Source organism: Xenopus tropicalis, chromosome 10, assembly GCF_000004195.4.
Source record: "Xenopus tropicalis strain Nigerian chromosome 10, UCB_Xtro_10.0, whole genome shotgun sequence".
In the NCBI taxonomy this organism is placed as follows: domain Eukaryota; kingdom Metazoa; phylum Chordata; class Amphibia; order Anura; family Pipidae; genus Xenopus; species Xenopus tropicalis.
In genome coordinates this window covers 8,861,935-8,876,692 of record NC_030686.2, presented here as the reverse complement: position 1 = coordinate 8,876,692, position 14,758 = coordinate 8,861,935, and the positions used below count along the sequence as shown (strand labels likewise).

The 14,758-nt window shown below is 43.9% G+C and overlaps 1 protein-coding gene across 1 annotated transcript; it reads left to right on the top strand.

Annotated features, from left to right (window-relative positions):
- The first annotated feature begins 4,980 nt into the window (after positions 1-4,980).
- cdc6 (cell division cycle 6) lies at positions 4,981-14,433 on the top strand. Its single transcript, NM_001007993.1, has 12 exons — positions 4,981-5,054; positions 8,610-8,789; positions 8,884-9,147; positions 9,414-9,613; positions 10,032-10,201; positions 10,327-10,433; positions 10,722-10,861; positions 11,317-11,417; positions 11,769-11,833; positions 13,006-13,217; positions 13,324-13,464; positions 13,881-14,433. The coding sequence occupies exons 2-12, from the start codon at positions 8,612-8,614 to the stop codon at positions 13,965-13,967; spliced, it is 1,665 nt and encodes a 554-aa protein (NP_001007994.1). The 5' UTR covers positions 4,981-5,054; positions 8,610-8,611; the 3' UTR covers positions 13,968-14,433.
- Positions 14,434-14,758: the final 325 nt, after the last annotated feature.

Here is a 14,758-nt window from a genome sequence, read left to right as displayed (position 1 = left end):
TCCTTAATAGCCCTGCAAGGGTTGAAAAAAAAAGTGTAATACATTCGGTACATTTATTTTCTTTTGTATATTTCACTTCGAAATAATACGATGAGCTTCTAGTTGCTGATGTCTGTTTTGTATGTTGTAAAATAGGACTATGGAAAAAAAGGTCACAAATACTAAAATATAAATATATCTATATAACTATAAAATGACCAGTGCCTTGGTGTTAAGTTTTTTTTTTTTGTGCAAGATGCTTTTTTGGCTTCTGAAAACCCCAAAGACTTCTGGGGGAAAATGAAGGTATTTGTAGCAGTCACCCAGGTACACCCCCAGCTTTAGGAGAACACATTTATCTGAATCTGGACTGGACATTATCAAATTAAACATACCGTGGCTGATAGAAAATCTATATAAGAGTAGGGATATGGCTGAAGGATTGAGAATAATAGCTGCCTGCTTGCCATAGGCATCGTTTGGGGGGGATTTTTCCTGGTTTGGTTTCCTCTGGTCTATGTTACCTTGTACGTAAAGGACAAGTAAAGCATTATTTGGCACCCCTCCCCGCCCAAGCAGTGAATGGGCCTTTCCTTGTCCTTTTAATGGGTTTTTTTGTTCTTCAGCTTCCATTACCTACACAGAATAATGAGTATTACGCGTATTGATGTACAGTGCAGCTGTTTAGCAGTAATGGCTAAAGGCCACGTCGATCTGTTGAATTTCACACATTCAATGCTTTTATCTGCTTTCAGCACTGTTCGAGGGCCAGTTGTTCCAAGAAATGGAAATGTCTTGTATGGATGCACATAACAAATGTACGTAGGCTTCGCTTTCAGACTCTGCAGCATTTTTGCAACATTTTAATTAAAATATAACTCTAGGGCTATGACACACATGGTTTTGCTTCGGACATCATGGTTTTCTCTAATTAAGCCATATTCATAAAAATATCATTGTTTTTATGGTACTAAGGGCCACCCCCTGGGATAATAGGATTCACAGTGCACACAAACAAGCCAAGGCACACATACATGTTAGGCCCCATCAGCCAATGAATGGACAGAGTTCTGCCTTTTACTCCCACACTACTTCCTGTTAGTTAGAGCTGCATTATTTCCTGTCAGCTGATCTCTGAGGGAACACACAGCCACAAAATGGCGGCTCAAGGTAATATATCTAAAAGGGCAATATTTTTCAACTATCTTGAAGCTTTAGGATGCAAAGATTCCAAAGCAGATCCAAAATGATGTGCCGACATCTTGGACAGACCTGTCACTGAAGGCCCTACCCTATCTGCTATTGCTCCCCTGCTATGGAGCACTATAGGTGTTCCATGTCTTTCAATGGAGCGGGTAAGTTAGGTTTCATGTGCAAATTACTGACAGCAGAAGACAGGCTTGTTACTTCTGGTGACCAGCTGAGAGGAGCTTAAATCGGGGAGACTCCTGACAAATATGGGGGACTTGGCATGTGTAGAAATGGCAGGATGCATGTGAAAGGACATTGGCCTTGGAAAAACTGCAAGCACAATGGTACTTATGCATAAATCAGTGGTAGGCTAAACGAGCTACAGTATTGCACAGTGTGCCATAAGCCTAAGGATCTTACTGCTTTGACTCCCCCGCCATGATTCGGAGCAGCATTTGTTGTAGCTGACTGTGAATACAAAAGCAAATATGGAGGCTCAGCACCTGATTCAGCCATGCACCAGGTAAGACCATTTGATTTGTACTGGGTTGCACCAGGTAAGACCATTTGATTTGTACTGGGTTGCACCAGGTAAGACCATTTGATTTGTACTGGGTTGCACCAGGTAAGACCATTTGATTAGTACTGGGTTGCACCAGGTAAGACCATTTGATTAGTACTGGGTTGCACCAGGTAAGACCATTTGATTAGTACTGGGTTGCACCAGGTAAGACCATTTGATTAGTACTGGGTTGCACCAGGTAAGACCATTTGATTAGTACTGGGTTGCACCAGGTAAGACCATTTGATTTGTACTGGGTTGCACCAGGTAAGACCATTTGATTTGTACTGGGTTGCACCAGGTAAGACCATTTGATTAGTACTGGGTTGCACCAGGTAAGACCATTTGATTTGTACTGGGTTGCACCAGGCAAGACCATTTGATTAGTACTGGGTTGCACCAGGTAAGACCATTTGATTTGTACTGGGTTGCACCAGGTAAGACCATTTGATTTGTACTGGGTTGTACCAGGTAAGACCATTTGATTTGTACTGGGTTGCACCAGGTAAGACCATTTGATTTGTACTGGGTTGCACCAGGCAAGACCATTTGATTAGTACTGGGTTGCACCAGGTAAGACCATTTGATTAGTACTGGGTTGCACCAGGTAAGACCATTTGATCAGGGCAGGGCCCACGGGGGCAGCTGCCTCAGGGGCCCTGCTGCATTCCTCACACTCTCCTAGGGGTCTCTGTCACCCATCCAACCCCCTTCACCCTGAATATGCATACATTATACTTATCTTCTATTAAGTCAGCAGGAGAGATTGGCAGGGATTGGGTCTGGCCCTAGCCCAACCTCCGAGTACACAAAGGCCAGGCCTGGACTGGCAATCTGTATTCTGGCAAATGCAGTAAGATGCCAGTAGACAGTCATTATTTATTGGGCCTGTTGGGGGAAGCCAAGCAAGTGTATCTTTCCCCAATGCCAACACCAAACTTGGCAATATTGGGCTTGATCCCTGGGGCAATTCTCACCCAGGAGTAGGGGTGGGCAAAGCTGACTGGCCGACCAGAATGGGTCATTGCCCCCACTGCTTGTCGTTACGTGGTGGGGGCAATAACCCATTGCATGCGCGCCAAAGCACACGGCGGGGGGGGGGGTAAGGTGAAGGGGAGTGAGGTGGCTGACCAGGTTGCCTAGGGCATGACAAAGGAGTGCAGACTAGGGGTAGGTAGGAGAGGCTCCTGCCTGGCGCCCCCCAATCATTGTGTCCTAGGCAGCTGCCTCTTCTGCCTACCCCTAGTTCCGGCCCTGCCCAGGAGCTGTCCTGAGGTGGCTCCTTCCATGCCACCCCCCTAGCACAGGAAAGGTAAGCGTTCATCGCTAGTGCAGAAAGCACAATTGCGGTGTTTGCACTAGCAGAGACATATTTCCAGTTTAAAATAATGGATATTTGGCTCTTAAGTTACCAGGAACAGCTTTTTGCCCTGCTAATGTGTGACCTAACTGGGAGTTTGCCAGCCATTCTAATTGGCCAGCCTGATCCTAAATATGCATTGTTCCATCAAAGCTGTATGCTTGTGGTGCACACACATTATCAGACCAGCACACACAATAAATTGTTGCGCATAGAACTTTTGTGTGAAAATCAAAATTTTGTACTTATTCTCATATGCCATCAGTTTTAAAATGTGCAAACTAAAGAATGTTTTTGTGCCTACAGCCAAATTAACATTAAAATGAACATTGGCAACGTGTTATGATTTATAGCAGTGTGTGACACATCCATACAACTCTAGGGACCCATAGGGTTAAGCTCCCTATGGTGTTATCCCTTATCTTTATCTTATCTGTGCTGTTATAGGGCAGAGCCCTCTACACTCAGATTACAGTTCTTAGGCTACCCCCTATAGGTTTAGCCAGGTTGACCACTCCCCTTGGAGACTATATAGTGTCTTGCACAAGGAAGTGTCTTCCTCTTTTGGCTGCATGCTGTGTTCTGGATAGAGCTCCAATTGAGCCTGGACCGGACATAGGCCCAGAAGCCAATTTGTGCCCTAGGGGACCTCATACCCTAGTGATAAGTCGGGGACAGGGCCCCGTGAATGAGGTAAAGCCAGCACAATCAGTTTTATTAATAGCACCCTCTAAAAGTGGTGAGAACAGTTAGCTTATTTAGCAAGGGCAGTTAATAGCCCCAACCAGGAGTTGTAAAAGGGTTTAGCCTACCCTGGCTCTGTTGTTCTTTAGGGACTGGTTTTATTAGACGCCAGGTACCAGTGTTAGGAGCTCTCCCCTGGACCACAGTCGGCCGGAACACTCCCTTCTGAAAGGTCTATATCTCAGGTATCAGCTAATCCTCTGTGCATCCTCCAAGTGGGGTATTCTGTTCCTTGAGTGTCACATCTGCTATATTCCATTGTGACCAATTCCTATACTGCTGTGTCTGTGAGTATATACCCTGCCACACTACCCAGTTGCTTTGTACAATAAACCAGTTATTATTTGATCATAAGAATCCTCTGGCGTCCATCATTCTCTATTTGCACCACACACCTCAGCTAGTGGTAGTTCAACTACACCCTCGCTCCATCTTAATTCTCCCATATAGCGGAGGCTCACTCCCTTGTATTAAGTGTCGCATGTAACCCATGCTCTCCATTATACTACTAGCCTGGATTTGTCCTTAAGGGCTCTGGCACACGGGGAGATTAGTCACCCGCGGCAAAACTCCCTGTTCGCGGGCGACTAATCTCCCCGAGTTGCCTACCCCTGCCATCCCATCGGCAAACATGTAAGTTGCCGGCGGGATGGCAGACGCGGCGGCGCGATTTCGCGCAAATCGCCGAAAAAGACTCGCGAGTCCCCGTGTGCCAGAGCCCTAAATAGGTCAAATAGGTGTTACACAACTATAGTAAATATATATTCATTCCACATAATGTCATTGTTTCACTGATAAATTATCAGGCTAAGTTTTTATTTCTAAACAGGAAAGATCTTTATATGTTTCTGCGAACACTTCTATGTTGCAACACAAATATTTACACAGCCGGGATTTGGCGCTATAACCTCCCCCACCGCATCAAAATGCAAAACAAGCTTTTCATGACGCCGGCGGTCTCTCGGCTTGTGATTGGCTGGCATGGTTAACGCCTAGCGCTTCAGCACAATGTGCTCGGAAGGAGCCAATCAGCTTGGGACGGGGTTTGGAGCGCCGGCCAATGGGAGAGCTTGGCGCCAGATTCTGAAGGCGCGCTGGTTATTCTACCTCAGGTTTGGCGCGCTGGGCTTCAGTGTGCGGGGGGCTCGGAGAGGAAGCGGTGAGAGCTGCGAGTTGTTACTTCCAACTGAATTCAGTCACACTATCGCTGAGAAGCCGGTGAGTCCTTATTGAGGCACCTTATGTTCTATTGTAGCGGCGCCGCGGTCTAGGGGCTACTTTATGTGCACCTCCGCCTATAGTGTCGCCCTTTTTATGTCACGTATTATAGTTTTCTCTCATCCGTGAAAGAAAATGTAAAGGTATCAATTCCGCACTTGTAATCATTCGTAACAATTTTGATAATGCAGCAATTCCGTGCTTTTAATCATTTATAACAATTTTGGTAAAGTAGCAAAGCCGCAGATACATGGGAGCTTGCAATGCATTGTGGGAGTAATGCTGGCTTCCGCTTACAGTCAGGCCCGGGGGTGCAGGGAGCGCTAATGCTGAGGGGTTTATTGCTTATCTGTATTGTAAATGGCTTTAACTATACGCAAATATTTGTTCTACCCTCAGTCACATGACTGGGTCTTTGCATGGACGACTCCATTTTGCACGTTGTAAGAGTATTGGCAGCTGCATATGTGTAACCCTTTCTTGGCTGTAACCAAGCCAACAGCACGGCTAGATAGGCCTAGAGCATGGGGGGGACACGGCTCAGTCCTTCAGGATGGGCCTTCCCTATGTGGGAGTAACCAAACGGAGCTATGGTGTAGTGCAACTACAACCCACTGTAGCTGGGCAACTACAACCCACTGTAGCTGGGCAACTACAACCCACTGTAGCTGGGCAACTACAACCCACTGTAGCTGGGCAACTACAACCCACTGTAGCTGGGCAACTACAACCCACTGTAGCTGGGCAACTACAACCCACTGTAGCTGGGCAACTACAACCCACTGTAGCTGGGCAACTACAACCCACTGTAGCTGGGCAACTACAACCCACTGTAGCTGGGCAACTACAACCCACTGTAGCTGGGCAACTACAACCCACTGTAGCTGGGCAACTACAACCCACTGTAGCTGGGCAACTACAACCCACTGTAGCTGGGCAACTACAACCCACTGTAGCTGGGCAACTACAACCCACTGTAGGTGGGCAACTACAACCCACTGTAGGTGGGGCAACTACAACCCACTGTAGGTGGGCAACTACAACCCACTGTAGGTGGGCAACTACAACCCACTGTAGGTGGGCAACTACAACCCACTGTAGGTGGGCAACTACAACCCACTGTAGGTGGGCAACTACAACCCACTGTAGCTGGGCAACTACAACCCACTGTAGCTGGGCAACTACAACCCACTGTAGCTGGGCAACTACAACCCACTGTAGCTGGGCAACTACAACCCACTGTAGCTGGGCAGAGTAACGAATGGGCGCCAGAAGGTTCTTGCAGTTGAACAGTAGAACTGGTTTATTGTCAGGGACAAGCAGGGTTATGCAATATACTCACACCTCAGTTAGCATAGCAGTTCTCTGAGGACAGCACAGAGAGGGGGCACACCCGCTCCTCCCAACTCCCCACGAGCCCGGGCAGGATCAGTGCCACCCAGGGTCGGACTGGGACACCAGGAAAAATCCCGCTGCAGCCCAGTCCGACCTTTGCCGGCGCTCCCCCTACTGACTGTTCCTCCTCTGACGTGTTCAATTTATACGCGCTTGGGGGGGACGTCAGGCGGGGGGGTTAGGGGACACGGCTAGGGCACCTGCACCCCCCAGTCCGACCCTGGTGCCACCGGTTCAGGTGCTCACTATGTGGAACAGCCAGCTTGGATACCACTCTCCTCAGGCCCCACGGCAACTTTGGATCAGGGTTCAGTCTACCTGCCTCCTATGGCTAAACCGTGGCCCTACACTTAGGCAACAATGCCTGTATGGAAGGGACTCCCACAGCTACTTTCCTCTGAGCCAAACTGCTCGTGCTCTCTTCCCTCACTATCTCACTTTCCTACAAAGTGCTCCACAAAACTGCTATTTAACTGCCCCTCATTCACAGGGTCCCTGTCCCCGACTTCACCAGAGTGGCTGACACACTCTGGGGCACATGGCTTACTGGGGCCTAGTTCCTTTGCCTCCAGCACAGTGCTGCTTCCCCTGTGAGCACAGGCAGCCAAAGAGACAGACCCCCCCCCCCTGCTAAACACTATATCTGTGTCCCAAGGGAGTGGTCTCCCTGTTACCCAATAATCACACATATGAACTCAAAACTGATACATGGGTCTTTGCCCAGTAACAGCACAAAACCAGGAAGCTGCAGGGTTTAAAGCCATAGGGACTAGTTAACCCTATGGATCCCTACATATGTTTTATTACAAAAGCAAAATCTGCATACTCGGGGAAAAAGCAAATGTAAAAAGGAAAATGTATTAATTACAAAATCATATCCAGAGAAAACAAAGCATATGTTTTATTAGGCAGACGGGAACGCAGCCATTTTGCATCATTTCAGCAGTTTGAGTGCAGCCTTCCCTAGATTAAAGGGGAAGCAATGTATAAATGAATAGTGTTGGTGGTAATGATTCTATGACTATATCCCAAGAGCTGCATTTAGCAAACATGCAGGTTATTCCCTTGTTTTTGATTGCTGCACTTCCCCTTTAAAGGCCTCATGTAGCCAAGAGCTGCCATATTGTGTAATGAGGCTTTTTGCAACCCTTCTGCCATAGTACAGGTGCCCCCCAGTGGTCATCAGCAGGTAATGCCGTTTACAGGAGAAGCTGCAGCTCTGGCTTTTAGGTCTGTTGCCTTATGCCTAAACTGTCATTGAAATATTACTGGAAGTAATATTTATGATGTGCAGAGCTGAACTATCCAAGGCTTGAAGGAGTTAACCCCGCCGATTTGTTTTTCTTCGCTCTGATTAAACTTGTTAACCTGCATCCTGCGTGCTTGTCTCGTTCATTAGGATAACTGCTCCCTGTTGATGATTTAATCTCAAGCTTCCCTGTAGCTTGTTAGCGTTGATGGGAAGGTTGTGCTCATTAGTGCAGTTTCTGGGGGGGAAGATGAAGACGTAGGGTGTTGTGCAGATATTGGCAATAAGGCGATAATAACAGTGATGTCCTGTCGGCTGCATTTTGTTTTATGCTTGAATGATACCGAGAGAAGCTGTTGTATGTAGCATCAGGGTACTAACAGAGTAACCAGTCAGATTGTTGTGCAGCCAAAAAGCCCTTTTATTCTAAATTACAGTATTCCCATGCTACTGCTGCTGCTGTGTAATCCTCATCATAAATCCTACAAAAGGGGGAGGGCTAATACTCGGAGGGGCAATATGCACTTAGACTACGCACAAGCTAAGTATATAGGTCTTGCACTGAAAATGTGTGTTAATTAAAAAAATCTATAATATTCATTAAAGTCAACATTTAATTCTGGTTTTACCTATACTCCCTAAAGGCTGTAGCAAAAGAATATTGCTTTATTGTGACCCTTTGGCAAATCCATTGAGAAAAGCTGTTTGGATAGTCAAGGTTTATGCATTTTATTTTTTTTCTATTTACACCAAGTTTCTGTGAAGGCTTTTTTGTGGCCCAGCTTGCAGTTTCAGCTTTGCCAGAGTTGCCATTGTTTTACTGACAGAACTTCAATGTTTAGTTTGTCTGCTGGTGTTCGCATTAACCCTATGGATTGTGAACTAAATCTTACTACTTATAATTCTTGTAGCAATGCCAAGCACCAGGTCTCAGTCTCAAAGCGCCATTCAGTTTCCCAAGAAAAAAAATGCTCGAACGCACACCAAAGAGGCCTCCCGTGAAAGGACCAAATTGGAAAACGGCTCCTCTGTCGCGCTGCCACTCTCTCCACTTCCCAAAGAGCTTCCCCTGAGTCCAAGGAAACGACTTGGTAAGGAAAAGGCAGCCTTGGGATTTTCCTATATTGATCTAAAATAGTCCCTTATCGATGACCGTGTTTAATCTATTTTTTTTCCTTTACCCAGGTGATGACAATCTTTGCAATGTTCCCCAGACATTAAGCTGCTCACCACCCAAGCAGTCTCGCAAAGAGAATGGCCCGCCAAGCACCCCTAAGGGACGCCGGTTACTTTTTGACGAGAACCAGTCGGCAACAACACCTGTATCTCCTCTCAAGAGGGTGCAGGATCCTTATTTGCTGTCCCCTTTGAGAAGGGGGCAAGAGACACCATCCAGCTCTCGCAACAACGAGAGGAAGAGTGTGGGTGCCCGGCTATTTAAACAGGAGGGTAAGTGGGCACTTGAATAAGTAATCTTTCACTTAATTAGCATTAACTTTGTCAACAGGTAAACTTTAATAGGTCTCCACTTTTTTTTATTCTGGTTTAAGATTCTATATTCTAAGAATAAATTGGGCCTCCTGAAATGTTATAACTATTTATTTATACATTTTTTTTATGTTGAATTTTAATAATCTCCAGGTCATCAACTACAAGCGTGTCATAAAAATGGTTCTGAAAACAGTATATTTGACAGTTTGCCTTTTCCTGCTTAGGTTCTTGCTATCAGAAGGCTAAGCATGCTTTGAATACAGCTATACCAGAGCGTCTATTGGCCCGTGACAGTGAGACTGCGACTATCAAGGCCTTCCTGACAAGTCATGTCTCTGGTGGGAAGCCAGGAAGCCTTTACATATCTGGTGCTCCAGGAACTGGCAAAACGGCTTGCTTGAATAAGCTGCTGCAGGAGAGCAAGGTTGGTTCCGCTTCAGTGTCATATCTTAATTTAAGTTATATATGCTGTTTACAGGAATGGGTCCATATCACTCTAAAAATCATACAGCCACTACTTAATCATTGTTTGCCTGCACCCAAGCCAGACATCACTGCTGTAGCCAAGACCCAATAGGCTAGGGGCACTGGATACATCAGTTCCCCAGTCTCTCACCAAGGCTAATGCTTCTGCAGCAACTATGGCTGAAGTGGAGTGACGGTTAAATAAAGGGGCAGCTGGCGGAGCTTGAAGCTTAGCCTATTAGTGTCCATAAGTGTTCTAACGTGATTAAATGTGTCAATATTACTTGGTTTGGGTAAAAAGAAAGCAGGATTTAAAATGATATAAACTGTTTTGTGACTTTCCATTATTCATAGTTAATCTCATTCTTTCTGCACAGGATGACCTCAAGCAATGCAAGACGGTTTACATCAACTGCATGTCATTGCGCAGCTCCCAGGCGGTGTTTCCGGCCATAGCTGAAGAAATCTCTGGTGGAAAATCTTCAATTGCTGCAAAAGATATTGTTAGGAGTTTGGAGAAGACGGTGACTTCAAAGGGCCCAATCATGTACGTACTGACAATATTTTGGTCTCTCTTAGCTTTTACTGTGGGTAACATGCATTCTCTTGAACTGTGTTCCTACAAGTTCTTATTTTGCTCATCAATATAACATTTGCTTCCTTTCTGGGCAGCCTGCTGGTGCTGGATGAGATGGATCAGCTCGATAGTCGAGGACAGGATGTCTTATACACAGTGTTTGAGTGGCCCTGGCTTCCAAATTCTAGGGTGGTTCTTATTGGTAAGCAACGGAATCTTTACAACATTTAATCAATCTAAATGTTATATATGACCTGAAGAATATCGAGCATTTAATTCTTTGCTCTGAAAATGTTTTACTTATAAGATGCGTAACTAAAGGAGCAGTAGTAGTGCCCAGACTAAATATATTTCCCACTGATGTATTACTGTAAAACAGACTGCTCTGTGCATATGATCTATGCCTTAATGATTCTTAGGAAGCTTAATGGTCCTCATTCCATCTTGACACATCTAATGTATAATTTTTTTTTTTTTCCCCCCCTCTCAGGCATTGCTAACGCGTTAGATTTGACAGACCGTATTCTGCCTAGGCTACAAGCTCGACCTCAGTGCAAGCCACAGCTGCTTAACTTCTCTCCGTATACAAAGGATCAGATTGCTACCATTCTGCAGGAGAGACTAAATCAGGTAATTAAACCTTGATGTACAAGTGTTCTTGTGTATGCTCAATATAAATTTACTGCATTTTTAAATTGATTAGCACAGCACCTGATATCTGCTATACTTAAGGCAGTTACCCTCTAAATTATGTTGATTACAGATGCAAAAATGCATGTGTACACAATACAAATAGATGTTTTCATCCCCATTTAGTTGCTCTCAATACAATTATCTCAAGCAATTATTTCATATTAAATTGCTGACAAAAATAGAAACTAACCATTAAAGCCTGTGCAAGTTTACCAAGTGAGGGTACCTTTGTGTTACCTGTATGCAAGATATGCGCATTGACTATTTCAGCCAGAGGTCAAAAGAGCTTTGAAAATGAATGCCAAGGGACTTGTGCTACAAGTGACATAAAAACTGTTGTATTGTCATGCTGTATCTTGATGTTCAAGGAGCTTATTTTGTTTCCGGTACAGGTTTCAGGTGACCAGGTTCTGGATAATGCTGCTATTCAGTTTTGTGCCAGGAAAATTTCAGCAGTCTCTGGAGATGCTCGAAAGGCACTAGACATCTGCAGGTACTTATTTATATTCGGATTAAGGTTGAAAGGAATTGCAGCAGCTGGGAAAAATTCATTTACTTGATATTTTCTTTTATATAATAACTAGATAGGTTAGCAGCTACAGTAAACCTGTGTGGGTTTGTTTATGCCAAAACACTATACTTTGCAGTACCATATATTAAGGAATACACAGTAGTGGCTGCATCTTCAGACTTAGGTCTGCTGGAAGCTGCATGCAGTGGGTGGTGCATCGCTTGTATAATCAGTTCCTAGCATGCTCTGGGGAAATGCTGTTGGAAAGCTGCTCTGTTTTGCTGTTTATGCATGTCTTTCCAGGCCATAATCCTTAAATTTTTTTGCTTGTAGGAGAGCTGTTGAAATTGTTGAAGCGGATGTAAGGGGCCAGACTGTCCTCAAGCCGCTAACTGAAAGTAAGTGAATGCTTGTCTCCACTTTGTTTCCCTTTGTGCTTCTTGTTTCCTCCATACCCCATAAAGGAGCTCATTCACATACTGGGAGGATGTTTTAGGTTGCCCCTACCTGTCACAGCTAAAAAAAAATAGACTATTTTACTGATAATTGTGTGTTTTAGCAGAGGCAATGCTCAGTATTGTATATGGCAGGGTATTTTCTGGCATTTAGTAGCCATATTGAGTATCTGCTACTAAGTAGCTCTGTGTGTCTTCACTCAGAGCTTCCTGTTAGATTTGCATTATCTTTGCTGCTATGGAAGTGCTGTAATGCTATTTGTTGCATCAACTTGATAAGAATCCTTGGAACAGGTTAATATATGTAGATCTGAAAAGTGGTAGGAAGTTGTAGAAGACCTAATTATAAGAGCTGTAGTTCAATGTCGTAAATTAGTATTAAACCTAGATTCCATAGATCAGGGATCCCCAACCTTTTTTACTTGTGAGCCACATCCAAATGTAAAAAGTCTTGGAGCAACACAAGCATAAAACATGTTCCTGTGGGTGCCAAATCAGGGCTGTTATTGGCTATTTGATAGCCCCTATATGGACTGGAAGCCTACATAAGGTTCTGTTTGGCAGTACATCTGGGTTTTATGCAACCAAAACTTGCCTCCGAGCAAGGAATTCAAAAATAAGCACCTGCTTTGAGGCCACTGGGACCAACACCCAAGGTGTTTGGGAGCAACATGTTGCTCATGAGCCAATGGTTGGGGACCACTGCCATAGATACAATACGGTCACGCTCAGGGCATCTTGATGTTATAATACACCTTTAAAGTGGGCTTCCAGGGTTATCTCCTTTTTATATATAAATGTCCCTAATTGGCCTAATTACTGTGCTTTCAGAGGACTGTAAGCTCTGCAGAGAACTTCTGTGTCTTACCATGTCACCCTTAATTGTGTATTTGTTCTTATTATGCTTGTTGTCCCTCTATGTAGTTTTCTAGGTTAAATTGTACAGAGCGGTGTATCCTTGTAGCGCTATATGTTATGCATACAATATATGCCTTGCTTAGACACCGTTTCTTAATGCAATAAAATGTAGTGGACATAACTTTTTATTAATGGTCTTCGTGTTTTTTTTTTTTTTTTTTTAACTAAACTAATTGTGCTTTCTTTTTGTCATCTAGGTCTCTCTCCTAGTAAGGAAGTTCCATCAAACCCTGTTCCAAAAAAAGTCAGCCTTCCACACATCTCCCGTGTCCTGTCAGATGTATATGGGGACAAGATGGCAAGCAGTGGGGGGTCAAGCGAGAGCTTTCCCTTACAACAGAAACTGCTGGTCTGTGCCCTGCTGCTGCTAACTCGACAGAGCAAGATCAAGGAAGTCACACTTGGCAAGGTATGTCTGTTTCATGGTGCAGATATAGGTTGTTATATCAACTTTTAAATATTTAAAATATCAAACTTTTGTTCTTTCCTCATATATATTTTTGTCTTCTTCATAGTTGCACGAGGCATACAGTAAAGTCTGCCGAAAGCAGCAGGTTCCCGGCGTTGGGCAATCGGAGTGCCTGTCACTTTGTCAGCTCCTGGAGACAAGGGGCATTCTGGGGCTAAAGAAAGCCAAGGAGGCCCGGCTTACAAAGGTAATTCCATTAGTTATTTTACTTTAGGCTACTTTCATACAAACTACATGCCGCAAAATACCATTTGTTTTAATTAGTTGTATTGTTTTATTATCAAAAAGAGGGGGTTGTGGATAGGGACAAACGGAACCCGCTATTTTGGGATTCGGCCGAACCCTGAATCCTTCATATCCTAACACAAATTAGGCTAGAGAAGCGTTGGAGAACCATGCCCCCTCTTTAAAAAAACAGACTTAAGGTTTTGGTTTGGCTGAATCCCAGATTTGGTGCATCCTTAGTTGTGGAGTTAAAATGCCTTATTTAATTTTTGTTACTGATCAAAAAACTCTGTATCCCCAGTTTATAAATCTGCTATAAACGACTTAAGCAGTTAATGGCAACAGCAATGCTAATAAATTTATTGTTCTTCCTTGTAGGTATCCCTCAAGATAGAGGAGCGGGATATTGAACATGCATTCAAAGATAAAGTTCTGATTGGAAATGTTCTGAATTCGGGGATATAATGTTTTGTTCTGCGTGTATCTCTGATGTAACTTCTGTAAATTTATGTACAATTTTAGCTAATGTATCTTTAGAATTTTATCAGTTTTATTTTTTGGACACGTGACTGTTTACACTTGTGTGGGTACTTTTTTTATTTATAAAGTGAAAAAAATTGCAGGCCCCTTTTTAAAGAACAGGCACTTGGTTTTATCCTATGCCTGGTTGTCTTCCATTTTTCAGCACAGTCATAAGTATGGAGGCTTTAAGTGTCTACACATGAAATAAACTCTAGTGTCTGTTGTAAATAGTTGGCGCTGAGGGCGCTGTTTATAATTTGCTGTCATAGACAGCAATGTTAATGTTTAAGTATCTGTAAGGTACGGTCCTGTTTGTGGTGGTCTCTCGTGGACATGGTGTCTTTATGACCTGGATTATACTTGCGTTTTAATCAAGACTCCTATTTTAATAAACGTTTAAAACATTAAATCTTGTTGTTTTTTATTTGTGGGGGGCCAGGACCAATTCAAATAAAATACAGCCTCATTTTTTTGGGGGGCGGGGGGATAGTTTGAATCATTTTGTATGTTCATGTTCACTCTTATGTGTGGCACTTTGAGTATAATAAAACACACACACAGATAGATAGATATATAGATATATATATATCTATATATCTATTTCAACATTTAGCGCTGAGTGAGACACGTAGGAGGTTCTAGTGCTTTAAAGCTTACAGTAAGTGGGTAGGAAGTTCACACAGGAGGGGAGTAGTGCTCTATTTGACATTGCCAAGACTATCGGTTATGCCAGT

Excerpts from the sequence above, each read along its gene's own strand:
- cdc6 (NM_001007993.1), top strand. The coding sequence starts at position 8,612 with ATGCCAAGCACCAGGTCTCAGTCTCAAAGCGCCATTCAGTTTCCCAAG. Across the intron at positions 10,202-10,326 it reads ACTTCAAAGGGCCCAATCAT|CCTGCTGGTGCTGGATGAGA; the intron begins GTACGTACTGAC and ends CTTTCTGGGCAG. Across the intron at positions 10,862-11,316 it reads TGCAGGAGAGACTAAATCAG|GTTTCAGGTGACCAGGTTCT; the intron begins GTAATTAAACCT and ends TTTCCGGTACAG.